Source organism: Parambassis ranga, chromosome 16, assembly GCF_900634625.1.
Source record: "Parambassis ranga chromosome 16, fParRan2.1, whole genome shotgun sequence".
In the NCBI taxonomy this organism is placed as follows: domain Eukaryota; kingdom Metazoa; phylum Chordata; class Actinopteri; family Ambassidae; genus Parambassis; species Parambassis ranga.
The window spans coordinates 9,671,957-9,699,638 of NC_041036.1; the positions used below are offsets into that span (position 1 = coordinate 9,671,957).

The 27,682-nt window shown below is 41.9% G+C and overlaps 2 protein-coding genes across 6 annotated transcripts; both read right to left on the bottom strand.

The window, feature by feature from the left end:
- Window positions 1-278: 278 nt before the first annotated feature.
- Window positions 279-23,987, bottom strand: osbpl3b (oxysterol binding protein-like 3b). Of its 5 annotated transcripts, XM_028425817.1 has the most exons (24): window positions 23,852-23,987; window positions 14,236-14,375; window positions 13,466-13,521; window positions 11,705-11,821; window positions 11,027-11,080; window positions 10,635-10,748; window positions 10,229-10,393; window positions 9,950-10,073; window positions 8,925-9,028; window positions 8,657-8,749; window positions 8,406-8,565; window positions 7,639-7,769; window positions 7,045-7,146; window positions 6,122-6,259; window positions 5,611-5,704; window positions 5,254-5,498; window positions 3,336-3,473; window positions 3,171-3,234; window positions 3,008-3,086; window positions 2,616-2,760; window positions 2,111-2,255; window positions 1,898-2,024; window positions 1,320-1,442; window positions 279-1,112 (listed from the first exon to the last, which is right to left on the bottom strand). In XM_028425817.1, exons 3-24 carry the CDS (start codon window positions 13,487-13,489, stop codon window positions 1,016-1,018), a joined length of 2,583 nt encoding a protein of 860 aa, XP_028281618.1. In that variant the 5' UTR covers window positions 13,490-13,521; window positions 14,236-14,375; window positions 23,852-23,987; the 3' UTR covers window positions 279-1,015. The 5 variants fall into 5 exon arrangements, with proteins under 5 accessions (XP_028281618.1, XP_028281615.1, XP_028281614.1 ...); XM_028425814.1 differs by lacking the exon at window positions 13,466-13,521 and having other exon boundaries at window positions 23,852-23,981; XM_028425813.1 differs by lacking the exon at window positions 13,466-13,521 and having other exon boundaries at window positions 14,236-14,378; window positions 23,852-23,970.
- Window positions 23,988-25,127: 1,140 nt separating this feature from the next.
- On the bottom strand, window positions 25,128-27,565 carry spmip4 (sperm microtubule inner protein 4). The gene is made up of 8 exons (XM_028425266.1): window positions 27,558-27,565; window positions 27,398-27,469; window positions 27,271-27,300; window positions 27,000-27,187; window positions 26,841-26,929; window positions 26,603-26,777; window positions 26,079-26,167; window positions 25,128-25,997 (listed from the first exon to the last, which is right to left on the bottom strand). The coding sequence occupies exons 1-8, from the start codon at window positions 27,563-27,565 to the stop codon at window positions 25,128-25,130; spliced, it is 1,521 nt and encodes a 506-aa protein (XP_028281067.1).
- Window positions 27,566-27,682: the final 117 nt, after the last annotated feature.

Sequence of the window (27,682 nt, forward strand, 5' to 3'; positions counted from 1 at the left end):
CCAACATGCATCAGATTTGTAATTGCAAAGATAGAATACAGTTATACTGTGCTCTGAAGTCCTTTCAATGTCCTTTCTGTGGCAATGTTTGTCCCACATATTATGATGGTTAAATACAGCTTGAAGGTTGTTGTACTACAGGTGTGTAACAGCCCTAGCAACAACACACAGCATGCATTTGCGTGTACTTGTTGCCACCTAGTGGCTGTTTAAGCAGATGCTGGCCATTTTCCTTTGTTTTATTTTTTTGAACAAACATGCACAACTGACTCGACAAAAAAGAATCAGAATTTTTATTTGAGCTCATGGAGCATAGAGTTTGGACATTTTTGGTCCCAGTGTCCAGACAGACAATGGTGCAACGGATGACGTGGAGAAGAAACATGGCTTGATTAAGTTGCTACTGCAGCTCTTAAGTTACATAATCATTCAGTCAAAACAAAAAAGCAGTAATAAGAATAAAACATTGTTCATTTGAACGATTCTCATTTGTCCTTATAAAACAGTTTTTTTTTACATCCAAAGCAAAGCAACAAATAAATTAAACGTATACAACCAGTAAGGCATCAGGCAAATGCAGAATAACTATCAGACGTGCACACTTAATCAATGGCATATGAAGGCCTAGTTTGTCTCGGAGGTAGAGAATGTTCATGATAAGACGACGGCTAAAGTGACCACTTGTTCAGTTGTTTTACACTAGTGTCGATAAACCATAAAAAAGGATTTCTAATCCTTAATATTTTTCTCAGTTTAAGAGAGTTAAAACAACAAAACTGGTGGAAATGTGGGCAAAAAAATGCCAAAATTGATCAACATTCTCATAATATGCTTGCATAAATATGTTTACACAAATTAGATAAGCACTTACTATTAAGGCAATAACTTTGATAAACTGCAAAAAAGGCTATAGAAGACCAGAGCTGAATGTGGATGGTACGTCACCAGAACCAGCCTGGATCGAAGTAGAGGCTGAGTGGGTTGAAGTGTGTGTGTGTGATCTGCAGCTCAGGAATCACCACAGTGTAGGAAACTCTATGTGGCTGAAGCCGAGGTCCTTCCTCAACTCCCAGTATGTGTTGTTGCTCACCCAGGAATCATCCTTTGACTTTCTGTGGAGGCAGAAATAAGGTGGTGACAACAGCAGGACCAGACTGGATACATTTAGCTTGCACACTGATAGATGTATTGTTCATCCAGTCGTCTGTAGCAGTAGTGTTTTTATCAATGTGCCTGCCTTTTACCAAACAATGTCCAAGGACGACTTCCCCACGATGGATTGCACCATTTAGTGCTTCAGGTTAGGATGTTAGGCCTACCTGAAGAATTTAGGTTGATGTGTTACGTTGCTCTCCTCCAGGACGCGCCGTCTCTCCCTCTGCAGCTGTTCAATCCTCTGCTTCTGCTCCTCGGCAGCCTCCAACTTCCCCTCCTCCAGCAGTCTTGTCAGCCAGGCACAGACGCATTCATTATGCAAACATGGTAAAACATTCATCTTCAATATTCAAATTAAATCTTTTGATTTGAAGTCATTAATGTACAACAACATAGCAGTGGATAAAAGGGAAGGAAATAGGCCATTTCTTTTTTTTGTATTATTACTTTGATGCCACAATTGTGAGTGGTTCTTTGTTTCTGTGGCACCTTGGGGCAGCAGTGTTTTGATTTATAAACTTTTGAACCTTTAAATGTGGGCTAAAATTAGCTCAATATTTCTAAAAGCGCCTTCAGTTGCTTACTATTCTTAACACAAGTATTGATGTGCCTATTTTTGTGCTGTTTTTGTCATAGGTTAGAGTGTGCTGTCGAGATGTTTGCCAGACATTTGTTGGTTTTATCTCATCCAAGTTGCATCGAGACTCGCTGCTTAACAACATTTAAATCTGTTCCCCATTACCTTTGGTCCACTCGTAGTCTGGTGTCTGTAGGTGGTAGCTGCTGCTTCAGAGATGGCTCCAACTCATTCAGTTCTATTGCAAACTTCGTAAAACCATAGCACTGCTCATGGTCTACTGGCATTGCATCTGTGATGTACACAAATAACATAGACACTTAAACAGGGACACATGCATAATCCGTCAACTTCTGCACTCAGTTATGAAAGACATACTTGCTCTCCAGATACATGTGGCTGAAGGCGGGTCTCCACAGTAAACTGCTTCATGCCACTTCCCAAAGAGTCTATGGACAGCCTTTCCTTTATTATCCATAATCGTTCCTTCCACCTCATTCACACTAGAATTCCAATATTTGGCCTGCAGGAAAAAAACCAGCAGACGATAGTTGTAGTAGATGAATCATAATACTGTCCTCTTGCAGTCAGCAGATGCAGCTGTTGCATAAGCAATCCTTGATCCCCAGTGTGTGTTGCTAGTGTCACTTAATGAGAGATGAGGATGCATAATGAGTTCTGACATGTCTTGACTTGAAATCCAGCGCTGCTTCAGGAGGTCTTGCACATGGCACACACTGAAGTAATTAACTCTCTCCTCTTAGTACCACACATAAAACATGTAAGACATGTCAATTCCCTTCAGAAATGATGTATACAATTACATGTCACAGCAAGGCAAATGTATTTTAACATAGTGATTGATGTCACATTTCAGCCTCACCTTTACAAAAGTGATCTTGCACTGACAAACGTCACTGCTTGTGTTTCTGATGGAGATCTCCCCGTAGTGCTCAATCCAACGCTGTCCACTGAGAATGTTGTGGATGCAGGACGTCACCTTGTTCCACTCATAGTGGTCTCCAAATCTGGGTGAGGTATCAAGACAATATTCATGTTCATCCACCAGCATAGCAGTAAATACAGCTGTACATGAGGCATAGTAACAGTAGGTATAGAAAATCTGTTTTTGCATGAGTTGGATAATAATGTTTCTCTGTTGGTTATCCAAATGAATATGAAGTTCTACAGGTCTGTGTGTGCTGTGTAGTGGGAGGAGGACAGGGTCAGTCCAGTGCAGGCGTAAAAAAAAAAAATGAGGCTTTAGAAGCTCACCCTGGCAGAGTGACATGAGTGGTACCCACAGGAACAATTTCCATTGACTTTCCCCAGAACTTGTTCTTACACCTCACATCTACAAAGGCAATAAAACAGATTAACATTCAATCTGAACAAGTGGCTACTATTCTAGTATTTGAAGAATGAAATACTTCCATACCCTGCCAGAAGACAAAGTTTTTAGACTCTGCATGGCAAGCTGAGATGGGTGGGTGATGGCTGACCTGATGTTTAAAAGAGTTTGGTTCGTGTTAATTCTAGTCAGTATATTCAGTCGTACACTTGTTGCATTGTTGATACGTCAAATACCAGGATTGATTCTTACCTGTTCTGCAACGAATCGAAAGCCTTTATCTGGCCGGTCACATTCATACGTCTCCCCTAGGACCGGGTTGAAAGGCTTTCCTCCTGTTCTGAAGTAGCTGGATGCATATCCAGAGACGACAAATGTAGCCACATATATCTATACAAAAGAGAGTGAGAGAAACTAGTGAGAAATGAGAAAGGATTTATGTGTAACGGTTGCTTTTCTGTCAAATCTAATTTAGAATCTGAGTCGTTATAATTTTGTCTTCTTTTTACTGTCATGAGCAGAGCAGCCATCTGTCTGAATGCTCCCCAGCAGAGCCAACAGAGTACTGATGATTATTTCAGCTCATAATGGGAGGCTGCAAACTGGAGCTTTCACTCCCTCCGCCATTCGACTTCTTCATTCACTGTGGTTCCTACTATTGTCATCGTATTTAGTATTTTTCCATGGTAGACTTTATTTTCTCTTATCCCACACACACACTTACACAGGGAAGTCATAATTCTTTGCTATCATTTATTAGTGTGTCTGCTGCTCCAAACAAATGGCCCCTTATGGGATTAAGTTGTTTGTATTTGCGGAGTCATGACACATCAACTGCTCTGCATTTATCTGCTTCTCATTTTTATCTGCCTCATGAGACTCTACAAGCTGTATAGCTACACCTCCCACACGCACAAACACATTTTAAACAACAAAATCACTCCAAAGTCTGTTAATGCAAATGTAAAACTGAGATGTGGAAAACAGTCAGAATCATCACATCTCTGTGTTAGGCCTCATGTGGGAGAGTTTAATAAGCAGGGCTGGCGCGGGCTCCAGATCAGGACAGTGCCTGTGCCAGCAGGCCGCTGGAGTCCCTGGTGTAGAAGAACGACAGCCAACGACAAGCATTAGTCACTTAAATCTCCGTCGGCCACTTTAAAGACTCTTAATTGGAACATTTTGCGTAAACATCTCAGAGTAATACGTTGAAAAAGTGAATGACTGGGTTTAGATAGACTTTGGTTTAAGACGATAAGTTATACAGCGCTACCAAAATAAACGTCAGCTCTCCAGAAACGTAGATTTGTCCAACAGCCTGCCTTGTTTGAGGAGCTCAGTGGTCTCTATTTTAAGAGTGATGATGTCATCACTGCTGCTGTGGACCACTTTCTGGATGTGTCAATCACTCACAACTCTATATGTATAGAGAAAAATCCATTGTTCATGTTTTATCTCTTCTAGAAAACCACAGCGAGCGGCCAAACCAAATGCTTCTAACTACTAGTTAAAGACAGGGATTTGGTGCACATGTGGGCTGCAGCCAAAGTTTTAGGACAATATTCTCCATTTGTTCCATTTTATTTTGTGCGAGGGGAATTTTTAGCAGTGATGTTTTGCAACGCTTGTGAGGAAAAAAGTATTTAGTTTTAGTAAAATGTAGTGTCACCCTGGAAACAAAAATTTTCTTGTGTTGCTTTACTTAGTTTATCAAATGTAGGAAGTACTCTTTTGTGGAAAAGATGCTTGAAGCTAGAGCCAACAAAGATTAGGACCATTAAGCATAAAGACAAATAAAATAAGGGGGAACTGCTACACTGTCTCTGTCCGATGTTACTAAAGTGTGTTTGTGTATGGACACTCAGAAAATGGCTTCATTCATGCATGAGAGGAGCTGAAAGAACAGAGACGGGCTATTTCTCCTTTTTTACGTTTAGCTAATGCTGATAATATATATTTAGCAAGAATATATGGAACTGATACTAATCTTCACATTTAATGATAAGCTTCTGTTGTGCTGGAAAGTGATCTTTTGATATTTCTGGTGTCTTCTAAAACTCTTCTACAGTACATTCGCCAGCAGCGGCTGCTTGGAGAAGAAACTAAGTGCTGAACAAAAGAAAAACAAAAACACTGCCCACACACTCAAACGGTGAATTTGCCACCTCACCATACGTTCAAAGGGGTCCTGTGTGTTAGCAGCTCTGTCTAACAGCTCGCTGTACTCCAGCTCCTCACACAGTCTCTGCAGGGTGTTGAGAGGCTCATTAAGGTGCACAGGCATGGCCACCTTGGACAGGTCTTTGCCGATGTTGTTCCTGAGGATGTTCCACAGGCTGATGGTGCTGTTGTTGGGGCTTGGTGTGGGCAGACAGGATCTGCGCTGACAAAGGATGCTGCTCTCCTCCACAGAGCCTGGCAAGAGATGGTGTAAGAGCTCAGGTGAGATGCATGGCAAATGAACTTATTATAATAACAACCCAGAATCCATAAAACTGCACAGAGCTCAGGGATGTATTCAGTTTACCTGAATTTGCTCTTTCACTTTCTGTCTCATTGCTGAAGTTGTCCATGGAAATGTTGTCACTGATGTCACTGATGTAGGAGTCATCCTCTGACACCTAAAAAAGTTCCAACATTGCCTTGTAGATCACAGATACATTTTTAATACAGAAAGAAAAAATCTCTCTTTCAACATCCGGTGCTGTCAGTGGAAGATGTAATACACTGGGGTCCCTTTGAAACTTGGTTTCACCTGATCTTGCTGTATTTTTAGATTAAAGTAATTAACTTCCATTTTCACACTGCTTCCGCTTCAGCTGTGATCTCATCAGGCATGCTGCTCAAACACTGAAGGAACAGGACAGTGAACAGGGCACACAAACTAGCATTCTGTTTAAGTTTAATTTTTTTTCTCTATCCAAAAGACAAAGAGCTTAAAACATGAAAAAATACACTAAAAATGTGTTTAATAAACTCATTTTGAGGTCCTGGACATGAGTAAAGGCACAGCAGTACAGGTGAGCACACACACTCACCTCATTTTCAGATGAACTCGCAGACAGAAGAACTTCCTGTGCGTCAAAGAATTCAGACAAAGACTCTGCAATGGAAGCTCTGCTCTCGTTGGACACTTGGTGTACAAGAGGATGGGATTCATCTACAGAGTCCTGCTTCTAAAAAAAAAAACGTCAGCTATAATTATGGGGAAGAAGAGGGCACAACGCAATCAGCACCACTGCACAATCACTGTGAAGGAATATGAATCAATAAGACATAATATATTGAAAGACAGTCATCTATAATATGGTATAAAGTTAAAAGTTTGACAAGTGAGATGAAACATTTGGCAAAGTAATGCAACTAAATCTGTCCATGCTAAGGGATTTTATTGTGTTTTTAAACATGAATTTAGAGACTGTTTTACAATATATTGCTCAAATAATAAACAACTAAAGCAACAAAAAGAGAAACTAAACAAAACGCACACATCTCAAAGAACATGCAGGCAAATAAACCAATTAAGTTTTTTCCACAAATGGAGATGAATGCAGGTCTTTTGTTGGGGACATAATTAAGTAGATCAGCTCACACTGTCTGGTCAGCAAATCTGATTAAATGAGCAAAGAGCTTCCTTTAAAACACAACGTTTTCCTCTGAGCCATGTCACAATGAGAGCCGTTTGTACGTAATGACAGGAACCACTTCTCATTGAAAAGAACAGAAATTACATTTATTTGAGAAGACAATGTTCCCTGAAGAGATGAGGTGAAGACAATGTTTTATCCTCATTGTGAGCCGAGTGAGGGGGTGAGAGGAGCAGAACGTTTGTTGATGAGAGGGAGAGGACAGCTCATTCATTCTGTGACAGCGTGAGATGATAAATAAAGAAAGGGATAATAATAATCATTGTGGTAGTTGGGGGGGGGGGGGGATCGAGTCACTGCATTTCTGCACCCACCTGCACAGGGGCAGTGAGATTTATTAGTGTGGGCTCTACGATGTGGGACTCGGCATGAATCTTGCACAGGCGCTCTCTCAGCTCAGAGTTCTGGGCTAAAGCCTGAAAAATAACCAGTGTAAACAACATCACACACACCCAAACATAACACCTCGATCACTGACAGCTGAACGGAACTTCTTGTTTTAATGCAACGCTGCTTCACTGAAACGATCCTTAAATCAGACTGTAAACATACCACTATGTGTTATCACCCGCTGTGTGTGAGGGTTCGGTTGAGTATTTGAATTTGTCTTTAATGTCGAGAGACGTGTGTAACTGGAGACAAAAAATAGAAAAAAGCCTCTGGGTGGGAGGCAGCAACTACACAGGAAACATGACGTGTTGAACGTGGTCTTATTCAGGTGGGCAACCATCACACCAGGAGCTAGTAATCCCTTTAAAAGCCTCGTCAATGTGTCACGCCTGACAAGAGGTGTGGGAGGACACGGCATCTGAGAGGAGCGTAAAAGCCAACAACAAGGACGGATACGTATCCTGACTGAAAGCATCAATAGGCCTTGTGTGTGTGTGTGTGTGTGTTGTTTCGCATACCGCTGCTAATGTGTTCTTCAGGCTGACAACTTGTGGTGAAGTAGGGGGACATGTGTCGTGATCCAGGCACTGTTTTAATCTCTCCCTCTCAGACGTGAGTGAACTCAGCGCTGACTTCATGGTCTCATGCACTGCAGCAACAAGAGAAGACAAACAGTAAACTGATTTATATTCAGTACAAAGTTAATGCAGTACACAAATTCTGTTTCCCAAGACAAAATTTTAATTTTCTAACACTCAGTTTACCCCACACTTCATAATCACTGCTCTGGTTATTGACCAGCTTTGGCAAAATTAATGAATCACCAGATTAGATTAAGCTCGTCACACAGTCCGAGCTTCATAATTTCGAATGTGCATAAATTTGGCAGTAATTGCCTCCCAGACTGACAGCTGTTCCCTGGGTAAGTTTGACTGTCCTAGGCTCTTATGTAAAACACAAATCATCCTCATTATTCCATGTCAAGCGTCCTGTATCTTAATATAAATCCAACACAATCAGTCGCCTGTTTACATAAAAGATTTTGTAGTGTAGAAAAAAGCGACAGCACTGCTGGCGTTGTTGTTATTGTCACATCAAAACAAAACGTTGCCAGTCCTATCTGGCAGGTTTATTGGAAACGACATTGGCCAGAGGACTGATATTGTTGTACCAATGACGACCAAAGTAAAGAAAGTTGGACTGAGTAAAAAAAACATTTTTGTTTTTTTATCTGCGGTGGTTTCAAATTATTCATTGCTCAACAGTTAATATGATCTTAACTCACAGTTGGTGGCGACACGGCAGAAGTCCTCCTGCAGCTTGGCTACATCAAAAGGGGTATCCAGGGATTCAGGGTCGACTTTGTCGTTGCCAAGTGCAGCGGTGGAGAGGTTGGGGTTAGAGGCATGGAGGCGGATGGAGCCAGAAGAGATGCAGCTGGGTACCTAGAAGAAAAGGAGGAGGAAGAGGAGGAGGATTAGAAGTTGGATAGAAACCGGATTAATTATGATGACACTTTGTTGTCATGTTGTTTACCTGCAGAGTTGTTTTGACATCTTTATTGTAATTTTTTGTGCGCCATTTCCTCGGAAGTCTTTTTTCTTTTTTGGGGCTGTCAAATGTAGACGCCTGAAGAACACAGGGGGAAAGTTCAATAATAAGGACAGAAAGAATTGTGTTTTCAGCCAGGAAATTGTTTCGGAACAAGATGCAATAAAACAGAAATGTGAAATACAAAATGTCCTAATGTTGCACCGCAGTCTTCAATGGAACTGAAAATGTTATCAGTGATGGAAGGGCTGACCTGCAGTGCTTGGATAGACGGTGCAGAATAGGTACGATGAAGGACTTCCATACTCTGAAGCAGGTGGTTGAGCTCCAGCAGATAGGCCTCACACACCGACAGGTCTGTGGAGAGGAGGAAAAGCTATAAAGAAATGGTGCACCACACTAAAATGTGCATCTACTAGTTGGTCTCGTAAAAAAAGGCCCAGAAGCCACTTCCTGTGTTGACAGGCCAGATATATCCTAACCTATCATTGATCAAGTCAGTGATTTCAGATGCTCCAGGGAGACATGACAGGAAGGTAAAAATGTCCAATAGTGGTGAGTTCTATCTCAACTGTGTTAAAAATGTGACCATGTTTTTAGTGGGAACTGGCATCTTTCAGAAAGACATGAAGGCAAGTCCAGCACAAAACCAGCATTTCATTACAAATGGACTCCTACTTCTCATCTCTCTCTCTCTCTCTCTCTCTCTCTCTCTTTCTCTCTCCAAAGCCCTGGCTTGGATAATGTTCCACAGGAGTTATGAACAGATGTTAACAGAACATAAAATTTAATGAGCACTGCAGCCGTGATCATCTGTTTTCACATGTACGACAAGCTTTTGTGTAAATTTGCATAAAGATTTTGATCTTCTCATTCAACAGCTTGTGTTGACAGCACGTCATCAGAATCCTAATGAATGAAAACGTTAAAAAAAACAGAGTGCATCAGTAACTAGAAGCTTCATAAGCTTCATAAACACCACCCTGCCGGCTCTAAGGTGTACACAGCAGTCAAACATAATTATTGGAAATAGCAGAGACATCCAATAAATTATTTTACGAAATACAGAATAACTGTAGAAAAATAACATGAGTCACTCTATATCCGATCTTCTGAATCTCACTGTCATGTCTATTCAAGGCTTTGAAAAGAAAATCGTTGCTATGAGCTGGCTTTACCTTTTTTCTCAGATTTATTTAAGAGTTTCTGAAACCAAATCATGACTATGTAATATGTAATGTAACTTTCACTTCTTCTATCCAGTCTGTACAGTCTCACCTTTGGAGCATTTGTCCATGTCGTCTGATGACTGGAGCCAGGCTGCTACTTTGGCCTGGCTGTTGGAGCCTAAAGGGAAGCCTCCTGCTGCAGGCACTGTGGACTGCCGCCGTATAGGGATGCACTGCAGTAGCAAACAGACTCAAAGGTCAGTTCAATATCAATTAGCTTCCTGCGTAGTTTTTTTTCAGCAGAATAATTCACACTACAGTAAATGCTCTTGACAAAAATTGATACAGAATCCAAGGTTTTCAGTAACAGTGTGCTGCACAGGCGTACCTTTCTAATAGGGGCACCCTCAGTCAGGCCGGGGGAGTTGGGGGATGGGTAATGGGGATGGTAGAAGGACTTCTCGTTAGTGTACATGGCAATCTCATTTTGCCGGTAGAGCCGATGGTGACGCAGCTTGGATACCCATTCATCAAACAGCTCCTGTGACTTAATCTGCAGAGCAGATACCACAATCAGAAATCAAGGTCAAAGTAAGATGGAGGAGGTGTGTCAGTGGAAAAACACACAGTGTGAGCAGTATTTCCCTCTCACACGCATGTACACATGAGGTCAATTTAATGCTAGCGTCCATTCCAGGAATTAAAAAATAGAATAATCTGAATAATCCACATTTTACCCCCTCTTCCTGTGAGCCTGTGGGGAATGCCTTACAGTCATTAGCCTTGCAGTTTACCTTCAGGTGATAGATGTTCTCCTCGGCATCAAGATCGATGCACTTGGCTTTCTTCTTAATAGCCATGACAGAGAGACCCACATCAATGCAACCATGGAGTTTCCCTTTCTCAATCTGTGAGACAAAGTCAGCACACTGTGTTATTATGAATATGTTAAGTATGGTTTGACAAAGAGGAGAGACAGGGCTGTTTTGTTAAAATGTCACAAACAGCTCACAATAAATATGTGAGAGTTGATTGAGAGCTACAGACTTTTGTGTCTACAGGCGTAGATGGATATTCAGGGAAAAGATGGTCAGCATGCATAACAAGAATATTACAACGTGTCCTTTGCAATCTTGTGTAACTGACAAGCCCCAGCAGCATACAGCCAGCAGGGGTTGGTACTCACATCAGTGCTGCACTTGCCATACTTAAGGATACCCTTGTCCAGGAAGAAGTATCTCTGCGGGAAGAAAGAAGGACAACGATGGCTGCAATAAAATGTAGCATATTCCTGACAGCCAGTCTGAAGTCACTGCAGACTGCAGATGTCCCTGCAGTGAGGTGTTTGTCATAAAGGAGTCTGTCTGCCTTTAATGCTCTTCCTCTCACCTGAGTGCTATGTCCATCTCCTCCATTCAATTTGCAAATGCAATTCTTGATGCTCTTACTGTACATCAACAGAATCAGACTGTTGAAAGCACACTTCAAAAGCTCCGACTGTAAGTCAATACTAAATGTATACAGCTCTAGTAACCAACAAGCCATCAGCTAATGCATCTGAGAGGAACACCAAGATATCTAGACATTATCATCCCAGGAAAAGCTTTTAGACAGAGTGCAAACAGGCACTGACCCAGGTCACATGTGGCTCGTCTGTGAGTGACATCATCAGCTACATAAGCTCATTCAATTTGTTTAAAACACAAATGAGTCATGTCAGCAGATTTGTATGAGGAATCTAAAGGTGTTGGGTGGAATGTCAGTCAGTCGTGAAGGCTTAAAGTATCTTATAAAGTCTATCACTCTGGGGGATGGGTAAATGTAACATACTATGGGGTCATGTAAGGACTTTGTTCTGTAATACCTTATGCCAACCCTTCATGGGCCACTTTCTCCTCTTTAGCATGTAGCCCTGCTGTTTCTGTGGCTCCAGGACACTGCTGTAGCCTCCACGCAGGCCTTCCACTATTTCCCAGCTGTCCTGTGGGCACACATGGTTAATGAGAATACAAAGACAACAGACATGTACGCACATGCTGCGGAAAGTTTGAACAAATCAACCACCCAGCAAGATCAGAGTCAAAGGCTTGTTGTAATTTTCTGCTGCTGCTGCTGCGGTGTTATTTTGCTGCTTCATCTCCATCTCACGTCAATCAGTCAGCAAGAGGCTTTGAAGGCAGGAGAGCTTCACAGCTGCGGCCCAGTGAAGTTAGGTGTCCTGTGTGGTGCTTTGCACACTTTCACCTCATGGTCCCACTTACAAAATTAGCTTACCTGTCTAATCTCACTCCTCACAATAATCATTTCCTGGCTGAGATTAGAAAGGTCAAGCCCAAATCCCCTCAAATACAGTGATTGAAATGATATTTCATCATCAACTAATCCTCATGGCTGTGTTATGTACTTCAGCAGTGAGAATTCCAGGAAGGCAGGATAAACATAATAAACAGGGGGGTTGTAATGTCTTTGTGGACACAGATAACAGAGCATCACATAGTTTATGTCACATTTAGTGGAGAAGAAAGTAGTTGATTATTGACACTAACTTTGTTCTGGGGTTTTGAAGATTATATTGGGCTTTTTACACTATAATACCTTGATAATGAATGCTTATTATTGATGCTGGTGAACAAGTACATCAGGAATATGACTTAATGTAGTTACAGTCTAAATGGGACAAAAACGCACCTCAATCTATCCAGAGGAACTATGGGTTCTTGGCAGAGGTTTGAGGTGTGTTGCCTTACTGTGTCCCTGATTGTTCCAGTACATAACAGCTCTGGCTAAACAAACTGTATCAGTTTGAGAGTCTGAGCGCTGGAGGTGAGGCCATCTAAAATAAACCTTCATATCAGGATGAGGGGGGCTGACAAGGGCACGCTTGTGGGCAGCTCCTCTACTCTCCCTTCAGTGTTCGTCACAGCTCCCTCTGACACAATCACACAGTGAGTCACTGTCACACACTGCCGGAGCACTTTCATTCAAGGTCAAGACACACTCTGAGAAACAGAGGAGTGACATCAGTGCCAAGCAGACGGTGCTCAGGGGAATAGCCCACAGCATAAGAAAATTATAAATCAGTAACGTTTTCACACTCGTTTGTGATCCTGTAGCTCACATGCTGCTGCACCCTGACCATTTATCTGACATGTGGCTTCCCAAAACATGTAGGTTATCATCCAGCCATCATCATCATCCCTATGTCAACTGGAGTCCTTTGTCCCAATGGTCCTCTGGTGTACAGATTTAACAGGAACATGACAAAGGATGGGGCGGTGGTGCAGTGGTCAGCAACCTCTTGCTGTGAGGCGATTCTGTTTGTGTGGAGTTTGCACGTCTCACTGTCCTCTGGCTTCCTCCCACATTGTTAGGTCAATTGGTCACTCTAATAAATTGCCCGTAGGTGTGAGTGTGAATGGTTGTTTGTCTGTGTATGTAGCCCTGTGATGGACTGGTGACCTGTCCAGGGTTTTCCCCCACCTCTCACCAGTACATAGCTGGGACAGGCTCCAGCCCCCCGTGACCCTGCACTGCAGGACAAAGCGGGTTTAGATGATGGATGGATGACAAAGGGTCCTACATTTCCCAGCTCTGTAATGGTAAATGTTTAATGGTCTGTACTTACCGTATATAGATTCATGTAGAACATGTAGAACCTGTGTTCTTCAGCTCAGCTGTTTGCTGAGTATGACATGGGATATTCAGCAAGACAAGAGTTTTTGTAGCACTACTGAAAAAACTTTGCCATCCCATTTTTACTATATAGGAATCTGACTTTCCAACTTTAACAATTATAAACTAATGTGTCCGCCTGTGAGACCTCAAACGGCTGTTTAGCACAGAATATTTGCTTGTTTGTTCAGATGGCCTTTGCTAATGAAAACACATTTCCAGACCATTTGTGTTTTGTTGTTTCTCCAAAGTGATGGACTATAAGTGCAAAGTGGAACTTTATTACTTTTGAAAAGGAAAAGCTGTTACCAGTAATGAAAAATGAATGAGTCTGCTGCAGCCTGCAGATAAATGCTCAAGGCAAATGCAAGAACAGCTGGGGCTAAATATCTACTCCATGTTGGAGGTGAGAGAATTACCTTCAAGGGGATTGTGGCAAAATTGTATTTTAGCCATTGGGAATGCTGAGCTGACGCAGATGTACAACTTATTCTAATTTAAAACGTGTCTCAGGTTGGCTGTGTGAGATTTATAACACAACGAATAGCTAAAGCTATTAACTGTCTGTGTGATGAAGGCCTTAATTTCCTCCACGATGGAGAAAAATCTATGAAGCCAGGCAGTGGCGACTTTTTAATATACACACTGCATAACGAAATAAAACCCACTCTTTCATGTACGTCAGACCAGGAAAATGATCTGTGTGTGCAACACAAGTGTTACCTGACGGCTGTCATGCTTGGACGAGGAGCTGCTGTTGCTGCGTGACAGCGAGGAGATCTTCTGTGACATGGCTGAGCTGCGCTCCTCTGAGCTCATCTTGCTGCAGACTGGCCAGTGCAGGCTACAGCTGGAGATACATACTTCTACAAGGGGAAGAATAGGTGGAGGGGGGTTCATGGGTGAAGGGGAAAAAAGAGGTTTTTGAATATCCTATAAAAGCCTTTTAGCTCACACAGTAGGAAATACATTAGGCTATTTAGATTAAGTAGTTTTTCCATCTTCAGATAGAGGATGTATCAAAAAAAATCTGACAGGACTGGAGGACATAAATTGGACTACAATAAAGAGACTACAGGTTTAAATAATTCATAACTAAGCCTTTCAGAAGGTGGTGGACTGTCAGCATTTAATGGTCATATAAATCTGCCACTTCCACTTACAGCACACATGCTCATCAGTGACTGGAAGACACATTCAAATCTTCAAGTATGAAACTATTGTGAGCAAATGGCCCATTTAATTGTTTTATAGTGTCTAAATGACTCAGTGAGTAGTTAATAGAAAGAGTGAGATTAATATAAAACCATATCTGACATGGATCAACTAGATCAAGTAGTACAAAGTAGCTAACATGCTCCAAAAAAGACACCCCCGTCAGGTTTAAATCCCATCAATGAAAATGACCTGATGAGTGTGAGTAACTGACACTGTGCCGGATGTGAGCCAGCTTACTGATGGCGGGGAATTAAAAGCCAAGTGTCACATGTAAGGAAGCAGTGACATGTGAGACCATCAGCGAAATGCAATATCCTCCACTTTTCTTTGAAAATAATTGGACCTCTTTAGAAAACGGCAACCTTCACTCAACCGCCACACAGAACACAGTCTAATTAACATTATGCGCCTGTGTGTCAGCACATAAAACCACATTTAGCTAATGAATTGTGAGCGGTAGTTTGTCTTCGTATGGAAGGCTGATCAACACACAGGAATCGGTGTGCTTGTGTAAATCTTGATGTCCACATGGGAATGAGCAGCAGGTCATTAGTTAGCTTAACTGAGGATGTGCTACGATACTGACTAAGCTTCATTCGCTGTATTATGTGATTATCTGTGTATTTTGTCCATTAATTCCCAATTCAGGACAGATTCCTTGGCATGAAAACATTATTCGTGATGCTCATTAAGTAGTAATTTGGTGGCTATTCTCTTGTTTCCATCACATTATCAATAAAAGCATTGTTACCATGGAGAAATATACCAGCTAAGCTTGGGCACCTGACATCCCTGTTACTCACTGCAGAGAAGTGAATGTCACACTGTTCTCAACACAATGTGAGAATACAGCAATGACAAGACAAAGGCAGAGTGCCAAATCTGCGGTTTAAAACTGACCCACTGTGAGATGCAACACACATGAAACACATGAATTCTCTTGTATTTTAAAAGATGCGGTCACTGCGTCTTGAATTGAGTAAGACACACCACACGCTGAGTATGAAGCAGCAGCAAGGTTAATCACATTACCTACTCTGCATCTGCAAGCTTTGTGCTGTGTAATGGCCACATCCTCTCGTGTTGATCAGACAAAAGAATGGTCATCTGAAACCTCCACCCTCTGGCCAAGGCTACATCACCTCTCTATCTGTGGACCACAGGCTGTGGTTTACATTGAGAGAGAACAAGGCGACAAAAATGCAGCCACAACAATGGATCAAAGTGACTGGACACACAAAAAACGGCCCTATGTCTTGTGCATTTCGCAGCTCATTTACTGCTGAATGTGATTAACTATAGCAGGGCAGAAACAGACCGACTTACTGACAGCTGTGATTTATAAGACACTAAATGTCTGTCTATCTATCTGTCCAACGGTCTCTCACCATCTTTTATGATTTATTCATCCACTTTCCACTGATCACACCAGCTACGCATGCAGGTCTGTAACCCTGTCGCCCTTCAGGGCACCTTTTCATCTTACACAAAAGCACTTCTCGGGCTTTCATTGGCGTGATAGCACAGATAGACGCCACAGCTGCAGTTATTACCCTTTCTCACTGAGGAAGACGTTTTAAATGATGGAAGTGAAAAAATGCACTAAACAGCAGGTTAAAGGCACAGTTAGCATGGATTTTTACTCACTCGACAGTAGCAGTGGGTCTCATTTACAGACCCAGAGGCAAAAGAGCAGACACACAAAGACAGTGTAAGTCTAATATAAGTGGTTGTGGTGTGTGCTAATGAGCAGGAGCTAGGTCTGAGAGCTTTGATTAGCTAAGCGGGAACAATGCAAGGAACAGAGGAGATCACTTGACCACAGACAGCTACAGAGGACAACATAAACACAGTGAAAGTTCTCCTGTCATCACAAAGGCCTCTGCAGGAACACATAAACACACATGAAGTGGGGAAAGTAATGTAATGGAAACATTTTTTCTGATCAAGCCTGGCATCGGTATGTTGAGGTAAAGCAGTGATGTACATCATTACAGGCAATTTCCAGGTTTTACACAATGAAGGAAAAGATATATATGTGCTGACATTCTTTTGGAAATGTCTTACACACAAAAGGCTAAACGGTTTGTGAGGAGAGGTGACTGACATCTTCTGAATAATCTGGTAAAGTGTGGGTGGGTGGGTGGGTGGGTGGAAACCACATTTGTTCTGCAAAGAGAAACCAGCATGACATTTGAATTAGACAGATGTGTAACTAGAGGGTACTTCCCTCAGGAGCTATAAACACATTAAAGCTCACACCACACCATCCACCCTCACATATCCACTAAAACCTTTGCTGCAGGGGTTGTTATCTTGGATCTCCAGAAAATGGTGCACCACAGCGATAATGTAGAAATATTTGTTATTGATCGTTACCAAAGTGGGTAGACCCCCAGTAAAACGGCTGATGTTCCACAATGACTCATCTTCTCATCACTTTATTTTATACTGATTGCAGCTATAGAACAATCCCACAGGACGAGTGAAAACTCACAACTGATTAGCTACCCCACTGATCCTATATTAATCATCTAATCCTAACCATCAATGGTTCCATTTGAACAGAATAACTATGAATTGTGCTTGACAAAACACAACTGTCCAGCTGTTTTGTTGCCTTTAAAACCTGTTATGAACTCACCATCCCATCTCTGCCTTTTTTAAGTCATACCAGAGAGCCGTGAACAAGTCCTTAGTCAGCTATGGATCACAATAGAATTTATAGATGGCTTAATGTCACTTTAAGCTGCACTAACTACATCTACAGAGGCTGAGAGCTCTCTATTACATCTCCTCTGCAGTTCATGTTGCAGATGTTCTTCTGTCCTACCACTTTCCCTGGAGTCTGCCAAAGGGGCCGACAAACATAACAGGCTTTCAGGCATCATTAGGATGTGACTCACCAGAATAAACGTCTCATGGTTGAACCCCCACGGTGAAGATGTCTATGGAAAAAGAGTCACGTTTGCAAAAAAGACAGCACTTAAGCTCTCTTTGGCAGCTGATGTATCACAGTGATTGGGTGGGGATGGACTTCTCAGAAAAGGAAACGGGGGTAAATGTAAAGCTAGTATTGAAATAAATGTGCCTAAAGCTCAGGGTTCCAGGTGGAAAATGTATCTTTAAAATATGGACAGAATATTGACTTTTACAAAGCGGGCAGGTTTGATATTTAGATAACCTTTAGACACGTAGAGGATTACATAATGTCTCAAAGAACATTTTATATGCAAAACCCAGCAGTGAGAGCTGCATATAATTCCCATCTGAAGCCATGCTCCACAGGCCTATGTTTATAAAAGAATAAATGTTTATGTATAAAGCAAACAAAGCTGCAAGAAAGACTATAAATAAAAACAGTAGTAGATAATTTAGTGGATAAAACAAATGGGTTTCCAGCTTGGACTGGACCCAACTTATTTCCTTTGCTGTGTGATTGGTTTGCTTTGATGAAACAGAATTATCTATACAGAAGAGAATCAATGCTGATTTAATACTGCTCAAAGGGGCAAACGTAGCTCGAAGCTCTCTGGACGGTCTTTTCAGCTGTGCCTAAACGTGACAAAATAAATGACCTCTGCATACGCCGCATGTCTGACATGGTGTTGTGGTAACCATCTTATCTCTGCAGTCCACCACCTATTTCCTGGCAGCTCATCTGTCTTAATTCAAAGCAACAGCTGTATCTGGTAACTCCAGTGAGGAAGGTCATTTACTTTTCTTCTGACGCTGTCAATCTTTCCATCTTTTTATTTTCCTCTGCGGCATAAACTCATCAGAATGTGATTTGTGATGAGCACACACTGGGTTTTGCTTTGCATAGTCAGTGAACCTTTTCTGATAGCTGAAGGCGACACGCTGAGCTCTCATTTGCTGCATCTAAAAGTTACCACTTTAATAACAGTAATCTTATTACAACCTTGCATTTTCCTGCTGGGATGATGCCACTTAGCCTTTTATTGCATTACTGAACAACAAGCTCTTGGAATAAGAAAAGACCCTGAAATGAATGTGACATGATCATTGTATTGTATAGAGCTATATCTTTGATATATGATTTTTTTTTGTTCTGCTAAGCTATGCTTTGGTAAGCTAACCTGTTGAATTGAATTGTGCCTAAATGTTGTTAGCATTTTGTGCAGAAAAATGAAAACAAACTATGATAAACATCTGTTTGGACGTCGTCGGACACTGTCAGACGTTGTCGGTGACAGATGCATCCTCCTTCATACATCCCAGCATTTTACGGTATTTGTGTCATTCCTGGCTGGCACCACATATAAACTGGGATGGAGTGATTTTTAGTCAAAGTAACATGATGTCATCAGGCTTGCCCTATAGTTTACAAAAAATATTCAATAATATATTTAAACAGATGTATGTATCATGTATGGACCGTTTTAATGGTTTTATTTTTCAGTATGATCTTGTGCACTGATCTAAAAATGCCCATCTCATTACTTGAGATTGAGAACAATCTTCTCCCTGTAGTTTTTCATACTTAATTACAAAGCTGCTTTGGGGCAGCATAAGAGTAGAGGATGAGTAATTCAAATCTCTTTCTTAGACTGTGTCTTTTCAAAACAGCAATTTGAGTTGCTGATAAGAGGCTACAAGAGAGGCTGCAATCACTCAAGACACAATTCCCATCTCAGTCTGAATCAGCTTCTTACGCGAGTTTGGAGAGTTATTATGGTGAATGCAGAATGTGGACCATTGCAAAGGACACAGAAGAAGATCTAAGAGTCCCTCTTCTCCCCTCCATAAAATACTGGGACTTTCATCAGGTGCAGCAATTAATCCCCTTCTCTAGCTGTTACTACCACCATCCATCTTCTCCCAAAAAAGACCAGAGGAGTGTAAATGGAAGCAGGGCGAGGCAGTCACCCTCCTCAAAACTTATCTGCAGAATGAGGGCAGCACAGATATATTCAAACAATATCACAGGTCATCATGGCAGCACCCAGGAAGTCAATTACCCAGAGGACTGACACAGAGAGGAAACTGGCTTCACCCCAACATGCAATCTATTATTCATTACAACATCTCTTGACCAAGCAGGGTAATGTTTGCCAACCCATGTCTGTGCGTTTGCACGCTGCAGCTTTTCTGACGCACAGATGGTAACGCCTGCTCCTGATCTGCTTAAGGCGCCATGGTGAAAGGTTGCCAAGGCCAGAGGCAGCCACTCCAAAAAAACGGCTCACTGCTGAGCTATCTCTCAGAGCGATCTCCACTATCTGTAATCTTACATTTACTGTAGCAATGTGAAGCTTTCCCTTCATTCCAGTCTCACCCTGAGAGGAAAAGGTTGTGAAGTTTTGTTAGTGGTAACGAAGGAGAGACAACCTGACAAACTTCCTCTGCAGGAGTGCATCTTTTCATTCATGTCAAGAACTGACAGGCCCACAAATGCCACACTGCATCCTGTTAATGACCACATCCTCAACACGCCCAGCCTCCCCTTCAACACCCTCCCCCTCCCTCAGTCTCTCTCTCTCTGCTCTGAGTGTGGTAGACGTGTTCTCTCTTTGTAATATTCACCGTGTAGGGGAGCCTGGCACACTCATAACTCAACACCAGCTCATCAGGACACAGAGGAGCACAGCAGCTTCGCTCAACGCACCCACTGACAAAAGAGCAGGGGAAAAGCAGAAATGTGCTGAATTTCAGGGAGCAAAGTGCTCTTCAGGATATGTCACATGTTCTGTAGCGACTTGCATGACGGGTGATCCAGCTGTTGCTTTCCCAACTAAAGACCACAGTGCTTATGACTCCAGCAATGGCAGGACCTCTACATCCATAGATCAGCATGTTGATGCTCTCCAATAAGAATATATGAGGTCCAAAAATAGGCCTGAACAGAGGAACTCACAAAAAAAGCAGAAAGAACATCTGCACCGCCACAAGCAATCTCTAAGTCCTTGCAGTGAAGATATATTTAGACATGGCATCGTCTTCCATTACCTTCCATTTATGGACAGACGGAGATGAAGTGTCTGGCGGAGAAAAATTGCCACATTTTGAGAGATTTACTTCATGCCTGAATTCTGCGAGCTGCATCAGTAAAGCATTCATTACTCGCTGGGCTGTTGTACAGTGAGTCTGCAGCATGAATCCCTCTCTGGTAGGGACTGCTATAGGCTCAAACTGTAGCATCCCTAAGATGACAAAAGGGTGGAGGAGCCAACACAAAACAGAACTCTGAGCTTGTATTTGTGGTTACACTGCAGTTGTGCTTCCGGAGGACTTGGTGCACTACAGAAATGGTGCTTTGATCACATCACACCACAGCTCTTTTAACATGCTACTACTTTATCTGTTCGAAGCTTTATTGACCTAATTTACTGCCTTTGTCATGTGTACTGTTTCTTTTCCAAGAACAAAACCAATCTGGCAAACTTCCAGCTATCACCTCATGAACTTTGAGGAAACATCAGACTCTCAGATAACAGATAACAAGGCTGGTATTAGTCTCACTAATGGCTGTAGATACAAGAGTGGAGTCAGACTTGAGATACAGCATCTTCTACTGAGCAGTATACACTCATTTAGAAACCAGCACAGTGGCGGGCTGGGGGTTTTTTCTTGACATACATAATGCAAGTGAAAATGTCTATGGAAATGTCAGGAAGCTCTACAGTCCAAGTGTTTTGGGTGCAAATCCAGTCGTCCCATCCTTTTGTCACACGGCCACATGTCTGTGGATTCACTGCCATATGTCAGTATTTTAATGTAGTAAACATGTTTTGTTTTCATCAATGCAAGTGAAATGAATTAAACAGATAATTCTCAGCCACTCAAACTTCTCTGTGAAGGCACAGTGAGCAGATGATAAGCATGCAGTGATGATAACGTGCTGATGTGTGGCAGGTGTTCAACATCACAGTTTATTCAAAAACAAACTATTGGATAAGTTACAACTTAACCTGATGATGGAAGTAGATGAAAAGGCAGGAGAAAATGATGCTATTTCTGCTCTACACTTTCATTCAGTATGTTTCTGAGACCTGTGTACGCACCAGTCTGGGTGCTGATCATTTATTTTGAAAAGGACACATATGTCTGATTTACAAATGGAAATGGGTAAGTTGAAAAATGAATTCAAGCCTCAGAGTTTACATTATTTAGTGCATGGGAACTGACGTTCTGTGAGGATTTTAAATAATTCAGTCTTATAAAGCAAGAAAAGGATGACCACGACTGTATGGAGGAGTCTTTGCTCACAGGGTGTGCTATTGTTATTAAGTTAAATGTATCTGCTAGTGCCGCCCTCGTTAAAATTTCATGCTGATATCTGGCAGTCTGCGAGGGAGTTATGAAATCAGCCTTCAGTCTCTGTGATGCCTGGAGGAGGCTGAAAATAAGAGTAACAACCTGCCATTAAAAAAAATGGTGTCGCCAAAACAGCTACAGAAATAAAATTGTGTTGATCTTCATTTCAACATTTAACTGTACTGTTAGATTCTACTAAATGGTACAAACTGGTTGTGTTAAACCAAGAAAACGTCTTCAGGTTAGGTTTGAAAACATCTGCATACGCTGCAGCTCTAAAACCACATCTACCACTTTACATGTGAAACCATATGAATTATTTACGGAGACCTGCCGCCCACGCAAAAAAGAGTAGAAACACCTGCCACACGCTCATAACAGTCGTCGTGCTGGGCTGTCTTTATCTACTTCCTGCATTATTCATATGTTGTCAAAAAAAAACTTCCACGTGTGATATTTACAGCTCTGCACATCCTTTTCCGCCACAGTGCTGTTAATCAATGCAAGGAAATCACTGGCAGGAAAATATCAATGTGTTGATCTGTCTGTGTAACATGTATTTAATAGCCCTACAATAAAGATATAATAGGTTGTGCATGTCTGTTCAAAGATCCATGCAGAGGCCGCCTCATGCCATGCAGTGCCCCACTGCTATCTGAACTACATTTTTTCACACAGGAAAAGATGCCCTTTCTTTTTTTACTGCTGCTGCATTCCACAGATTCTATTGATTCCTCTCAGTCACAGTCTCCAGGCTGTGTTTGACTGATATCACTGATTCTGGTGGGATAGGAGCTGTAAAAAAAATGATTAGCCACCAAATAAACCACAGTAAACACAGCTGTGACTGTGGAAAAATAGAGACGCTGAAACCCCTCAGGTAAGTAAGCGTCACAGTAAACAGTGTCCTTTTTTCCACCTTGAGACTATCCCTCAGGTGCACACTGCATCACCACATGACACACATTTTTTACAGAAATTCTCTCCAGCCCATAAAGCTTACACATGTTTGAACAGCTCAGGCAACACCTGAAAGACTTCTCTGTTGACAACACCCAACAGAACTGAGGGGGCACTGTGTAGCTCGAGTGCTGCTCCTCTGAGGGGCACGGTGCCCCAAACAAAACTCTAGATATCAGGGTTAAACACAGTAAAGTTGTATTTCTTAACCACTGTTATTGTTCTGGCTTCAGTGCTATACACAGGCTGATAACTAGCATTCACATTCTGTCACTTAATCTGTGTAGCAAATGTAAAATCATCCATAATCCTTTTTTTTGTGTGTGTGTAGTAATCTAAATGTGAGAGCCCAAACCCCGATTAAATCCTTTCTGCACTCACACACACACACACCTACATCCACTCAGCATGAGAGACACAAACACTCATGCAGGCACATTATTCATAGACTGGAGGTCTACAGTATATCAGATCCATATGCAAACAGTATAAGGCCCTTCTTCATAACTTGTCTTCACTTGTGCAGAGGATGAGCGGAGGGCTTAGTGTTACCATGGAGACCAACATGATCAATAGGTGTTCAGTGCTGGAATTATATATTATTATGTTGACAAAACATCTGCTACTTGATAAACTCAGGACTAAACGACCTTGCATTTACAGTAAATGCAGTTTACTGTTAAGTTGTTTAACTTTATACAGTGAGCACTGAGATTTGACAGAAAGGCTTCAGGGGCCTTCTGTGCAAAACTGATTCAAAAGACAACTTTATATTTAACATGATTATTAATTCCTTATAAATGAACGACACGTGTCTTTACAAACAGGGAATTAAAACACAACTGAGTGTTTCTCGCAGAAGAAAAAACAAAAACATACTCACGTGGACGTGCAGATGGGAACAGAAGAAATGTGTCTACAGCCAGTGAGGAGATATTTAAATGATAGCCTGAACCAAAGCGCCTGCCTACTCCAACATGTACACACATGCACTCTGTCCGCTCTGAACAGCATCAGTTTCTCCTCCGCTGTATGGAGGAGGGAAGAGGAGCGTGACGGACTGAAGCCCAATCCAATTAAAACGCAGAGCAGATTCCGGCGTCACCTTCAAGAGGCGGGCTTTGACCCATTGACAGCATCTTTTCCGTGACGTGCTAAGGAGGACCCCGAAACGCAAGGACAAACTGCAGCCTATAGAGGCAATCAATCACTTTGCATATGAATCATTTTATTCTGAAAATGCCTCCTTATTATGTAAAAAGCTAAACACTTTTCTTTTATCTTACGTTCTCATTTGGAGTGGAGGAAAGCTTTTCTAAATGTGTGGAATATGATTCATTAATCAGAAAATAACTATAAATCTGTTTGCAGATTTAATATAGAGACACAAATGTGGATGTGATGAGGTGCTGCCACCTGCTGGACAAATTGCAACATTACTGTTTCAGTGATGTAAGTGGCAATGTGGTTGAGTTTAGACAACTACATAAAAGGACACAGTAAGAAAAACTATTATATAACCAATAAGTGAGTGAGCTGATATATATATAAAACCTAATAATAATAAATCGAATTCCACATTTGAAAACAAAAAGAAAAGAAGGCAAACCACGTTGATCTTGGTTGTCCTTCAGCTTTAAAACGGTCATTGTCTGCAGTATTCAGGAAACATGTCCGCTTTGCAGTGTGTGAAAGTCTGTTATATCACCTATGGCTGCAGTCTTGCCGCTCAAGGACTTGCTGTCACAAAAAGCACCTTTCACACAAGTCAACCTGACTGCAACAGATTACGTGCAGAGGAGAATATTTTCCTTTCACACTGGCAAGCTAGAAGGTTACTGCGGCAGCCTCAGAATAATACAGAGAGGAGGACTCCGTAGTACAGACAGCTCAGTGCTTTGTGATTCTAGAAGAAATAAAAAGACTTCATGTATTTTTTTTCCTCTGTAACATAACAAAGATAAAGACTGAAGTATTCATCAGTGCAGCATTAGTGATTTAGTGCTGCTGAATATTTCTTCCATGTGCGCCGTACAAGCAGTCACATAACTGAACCTTGAAAGTTGTTGCTTTTATTTGACTTTTACATATTCTGAGCACTGATGAACACTGCAAATCAGATGTGTGTATTCACAGAACATATAACAACAGTCTGTCATTCATCCATGGATGTAGCAGCAGTTGATTCCATAGAAGTTGTGTTTTTTCCCACTGACCGTGTTGTCCCTCAGGTCCACAGCAGCACGTGTGATGGAGCTGTTGAAGCTGTGATGTGCCTCTGTCTTACTGAAGGAATCTTGAAGGTCCTGGAGGCTGAGAGGTGCACTGACTCTGTCAACACTCTGAATGCCTGGCAGGACAGGAGGCCGTGGTAGGATGCAGGGATTAGTGAGCAGCAGCTCTCTGCCCTCTGCCAGCCCCTCCTGTTCTGGTGCTCGTGTTAAGAACTCAGCATGTGGTTTTACACTTGTCTGGCCTGTGGTTATAGCTGGCTGATAACAGTTAGGTAGACTTCTGCCCGCTTTAAAATGCTCCTCTCTGCCACGTGGTTCATTCTTTACAGAGAGCCCTCTCTCTCTGTTGACTTCTATCCCTCCCTGGGAATGTGGGCGGTTGCACAGGTCCATGGGTTGCTCTGAATTTGACATAAGGGCAACGTTAGCCTCTTGGCTGCCCTGTAACTCATATCCTTTCATGAGACTTTCATTAAACTGGACTCTGCACTTTTCTCTCCCTCTGCCATCACCCCCTGAGCTTTGGCTCTGTTGTTTGTGTAACGTCTCCTGAGACAGCTTGGCTGTGGAGATAGGGGCATACGCTGCTTCACTGCAACCTGTTTGGTCTGGATCTGGTGTCTCATTATGTGTAGCTGTGATTTCTTGTGGTTGGTGTATAGTAGCTGAACCACTGCTTAGATGTGTACCTGTATTAAGGAGTTCATCAGCAGTGGGACTGCAGCTGTTCCTCTGTCGTCTTCTACGCCCCTGTTTTGGTTCAGATGGGACAAACACAGGATAGGACCTTTCTTGCTGTAGGTACAGAATAAGGGATTATCAGTATTTAACACTGTAAATGATCCTGTAAAGACGATAACTACAAAAGCATGATACCAGTGGTGCAGTGTGTGAATTCATTGCAGGGTGACGACTCATTTTTTCTCTGAAATCATCTATCTTCAAAGGATTGGCTGGCCCTGATCCTGAAAACAATCGATAGTAGCAATGCATTGATAATCAAAAAAAATCACAAAATAAAAACTTATATGACCTACTTACAATGCAAAAACACTCCACTACAAGTAAAATACAGATTGTAAAATGAGACTCAAGTAAGTATGAAAGCACTGTATTAATGTAGAAGTTCTGATTTGGGCCCTGTGAATAATATAATAAGATATGACACAGATAAATAATAGTGAAGCGACGGTGTGTGTGTGCAGCATGCCACTGCTGCTGGAGGAGGAGCTAGTTAATACTTGATGCAAAGAGACAGAAAATAAATCTGAGGGGTCATCACATCATCCCATCCCATCTGCTTTCAGTGTTTGGAGTTTGTCTGGATATTTCTGAGCGTGATGTCTGAAATGTGACCACACTGATGTGTTTTAAAAGCTTACCGATGGCTGGCCTCTTACCTGTGTACTGCATTTGGTATGAGGTGAGCCAGTGTGTCCTCTCCAGGTTCTTTAGCATGTTACTGGTCCTCTCTGACAGTGACTTATCCCACTCTCTGAGTTTGGGGTTGGGCAGCACTGTCTTTGGAGGAGTGGGGTAGAAAACCTGCTTTTCTCCCTTGAGTGGTTTTGTGTGCTGGTGGAGAAATTTGAAAGCTGTTTAATGGTTTTAGGGAATTTAATTTACATTTATACTCACATCCAATAATCCCTCTACTCCTGTCCATGTCACAGTCTTCTTCTTGGGTTTCACTGGTGTCTCCAAGACCTCGTGTCTGTATGGACCACCTATGCATGAACAAAGACACATTAGAGACCTTATTACCACATTTATGTGACACAGAGTCTGCACTTATACCTATGGTTTTGCTAAGTATGGTTACATCTGGTGCACTGCTCGGGATAAAGTGTTTGCTAAAGGGCCGGGAAGCCGCTCTAACTCCTGTTTCAGGGTCGTCTGGAGAACTGAAGGATGGGAACAGGGCAAACCGAGGGATGTGTGATGAATAGGGGTGCTCTTTTAGAGTAGTCGTCCTGATTTTCTCCCTGAAAAAGGTACCAGCACATTAAATGAAGATTCTGAAGCAGACACAAATGAAGAGCTATGTCCTAAAAGAAAAACTACTCACGCAATATTTATGTCAGTTGGTTTTGGTATGCTGAAAGACAAAAAGAAAAAAACCCAAAACATTATCACACAAAGAGAAAGGCTTTTAAATCCTTTAAGGATTTCAGTCTGCTTATATGTAAACTCACAGTTGATCATTGAGTCGTACATGGCTTTTCCTTCTGCTGGTATTGTTATAGGGTTGTTGACTGGGTACATGTCTGAGAAGGTAAAACAACAACATACAAGCATACATGATTAAATTATTTATTCTCTCAGTCTCTCTATGTAAAACATCTTTACACTCACTCGGCCATGGTTCCATTATAACCCCATGGATAATTCCCATTTAAATCAGGTGGGGTGCAGTGGGATAGTAAAGGCTTGGGCTCCATGTAGCAACAGACTAATGATGAAAGAATGGAAAGACAGGA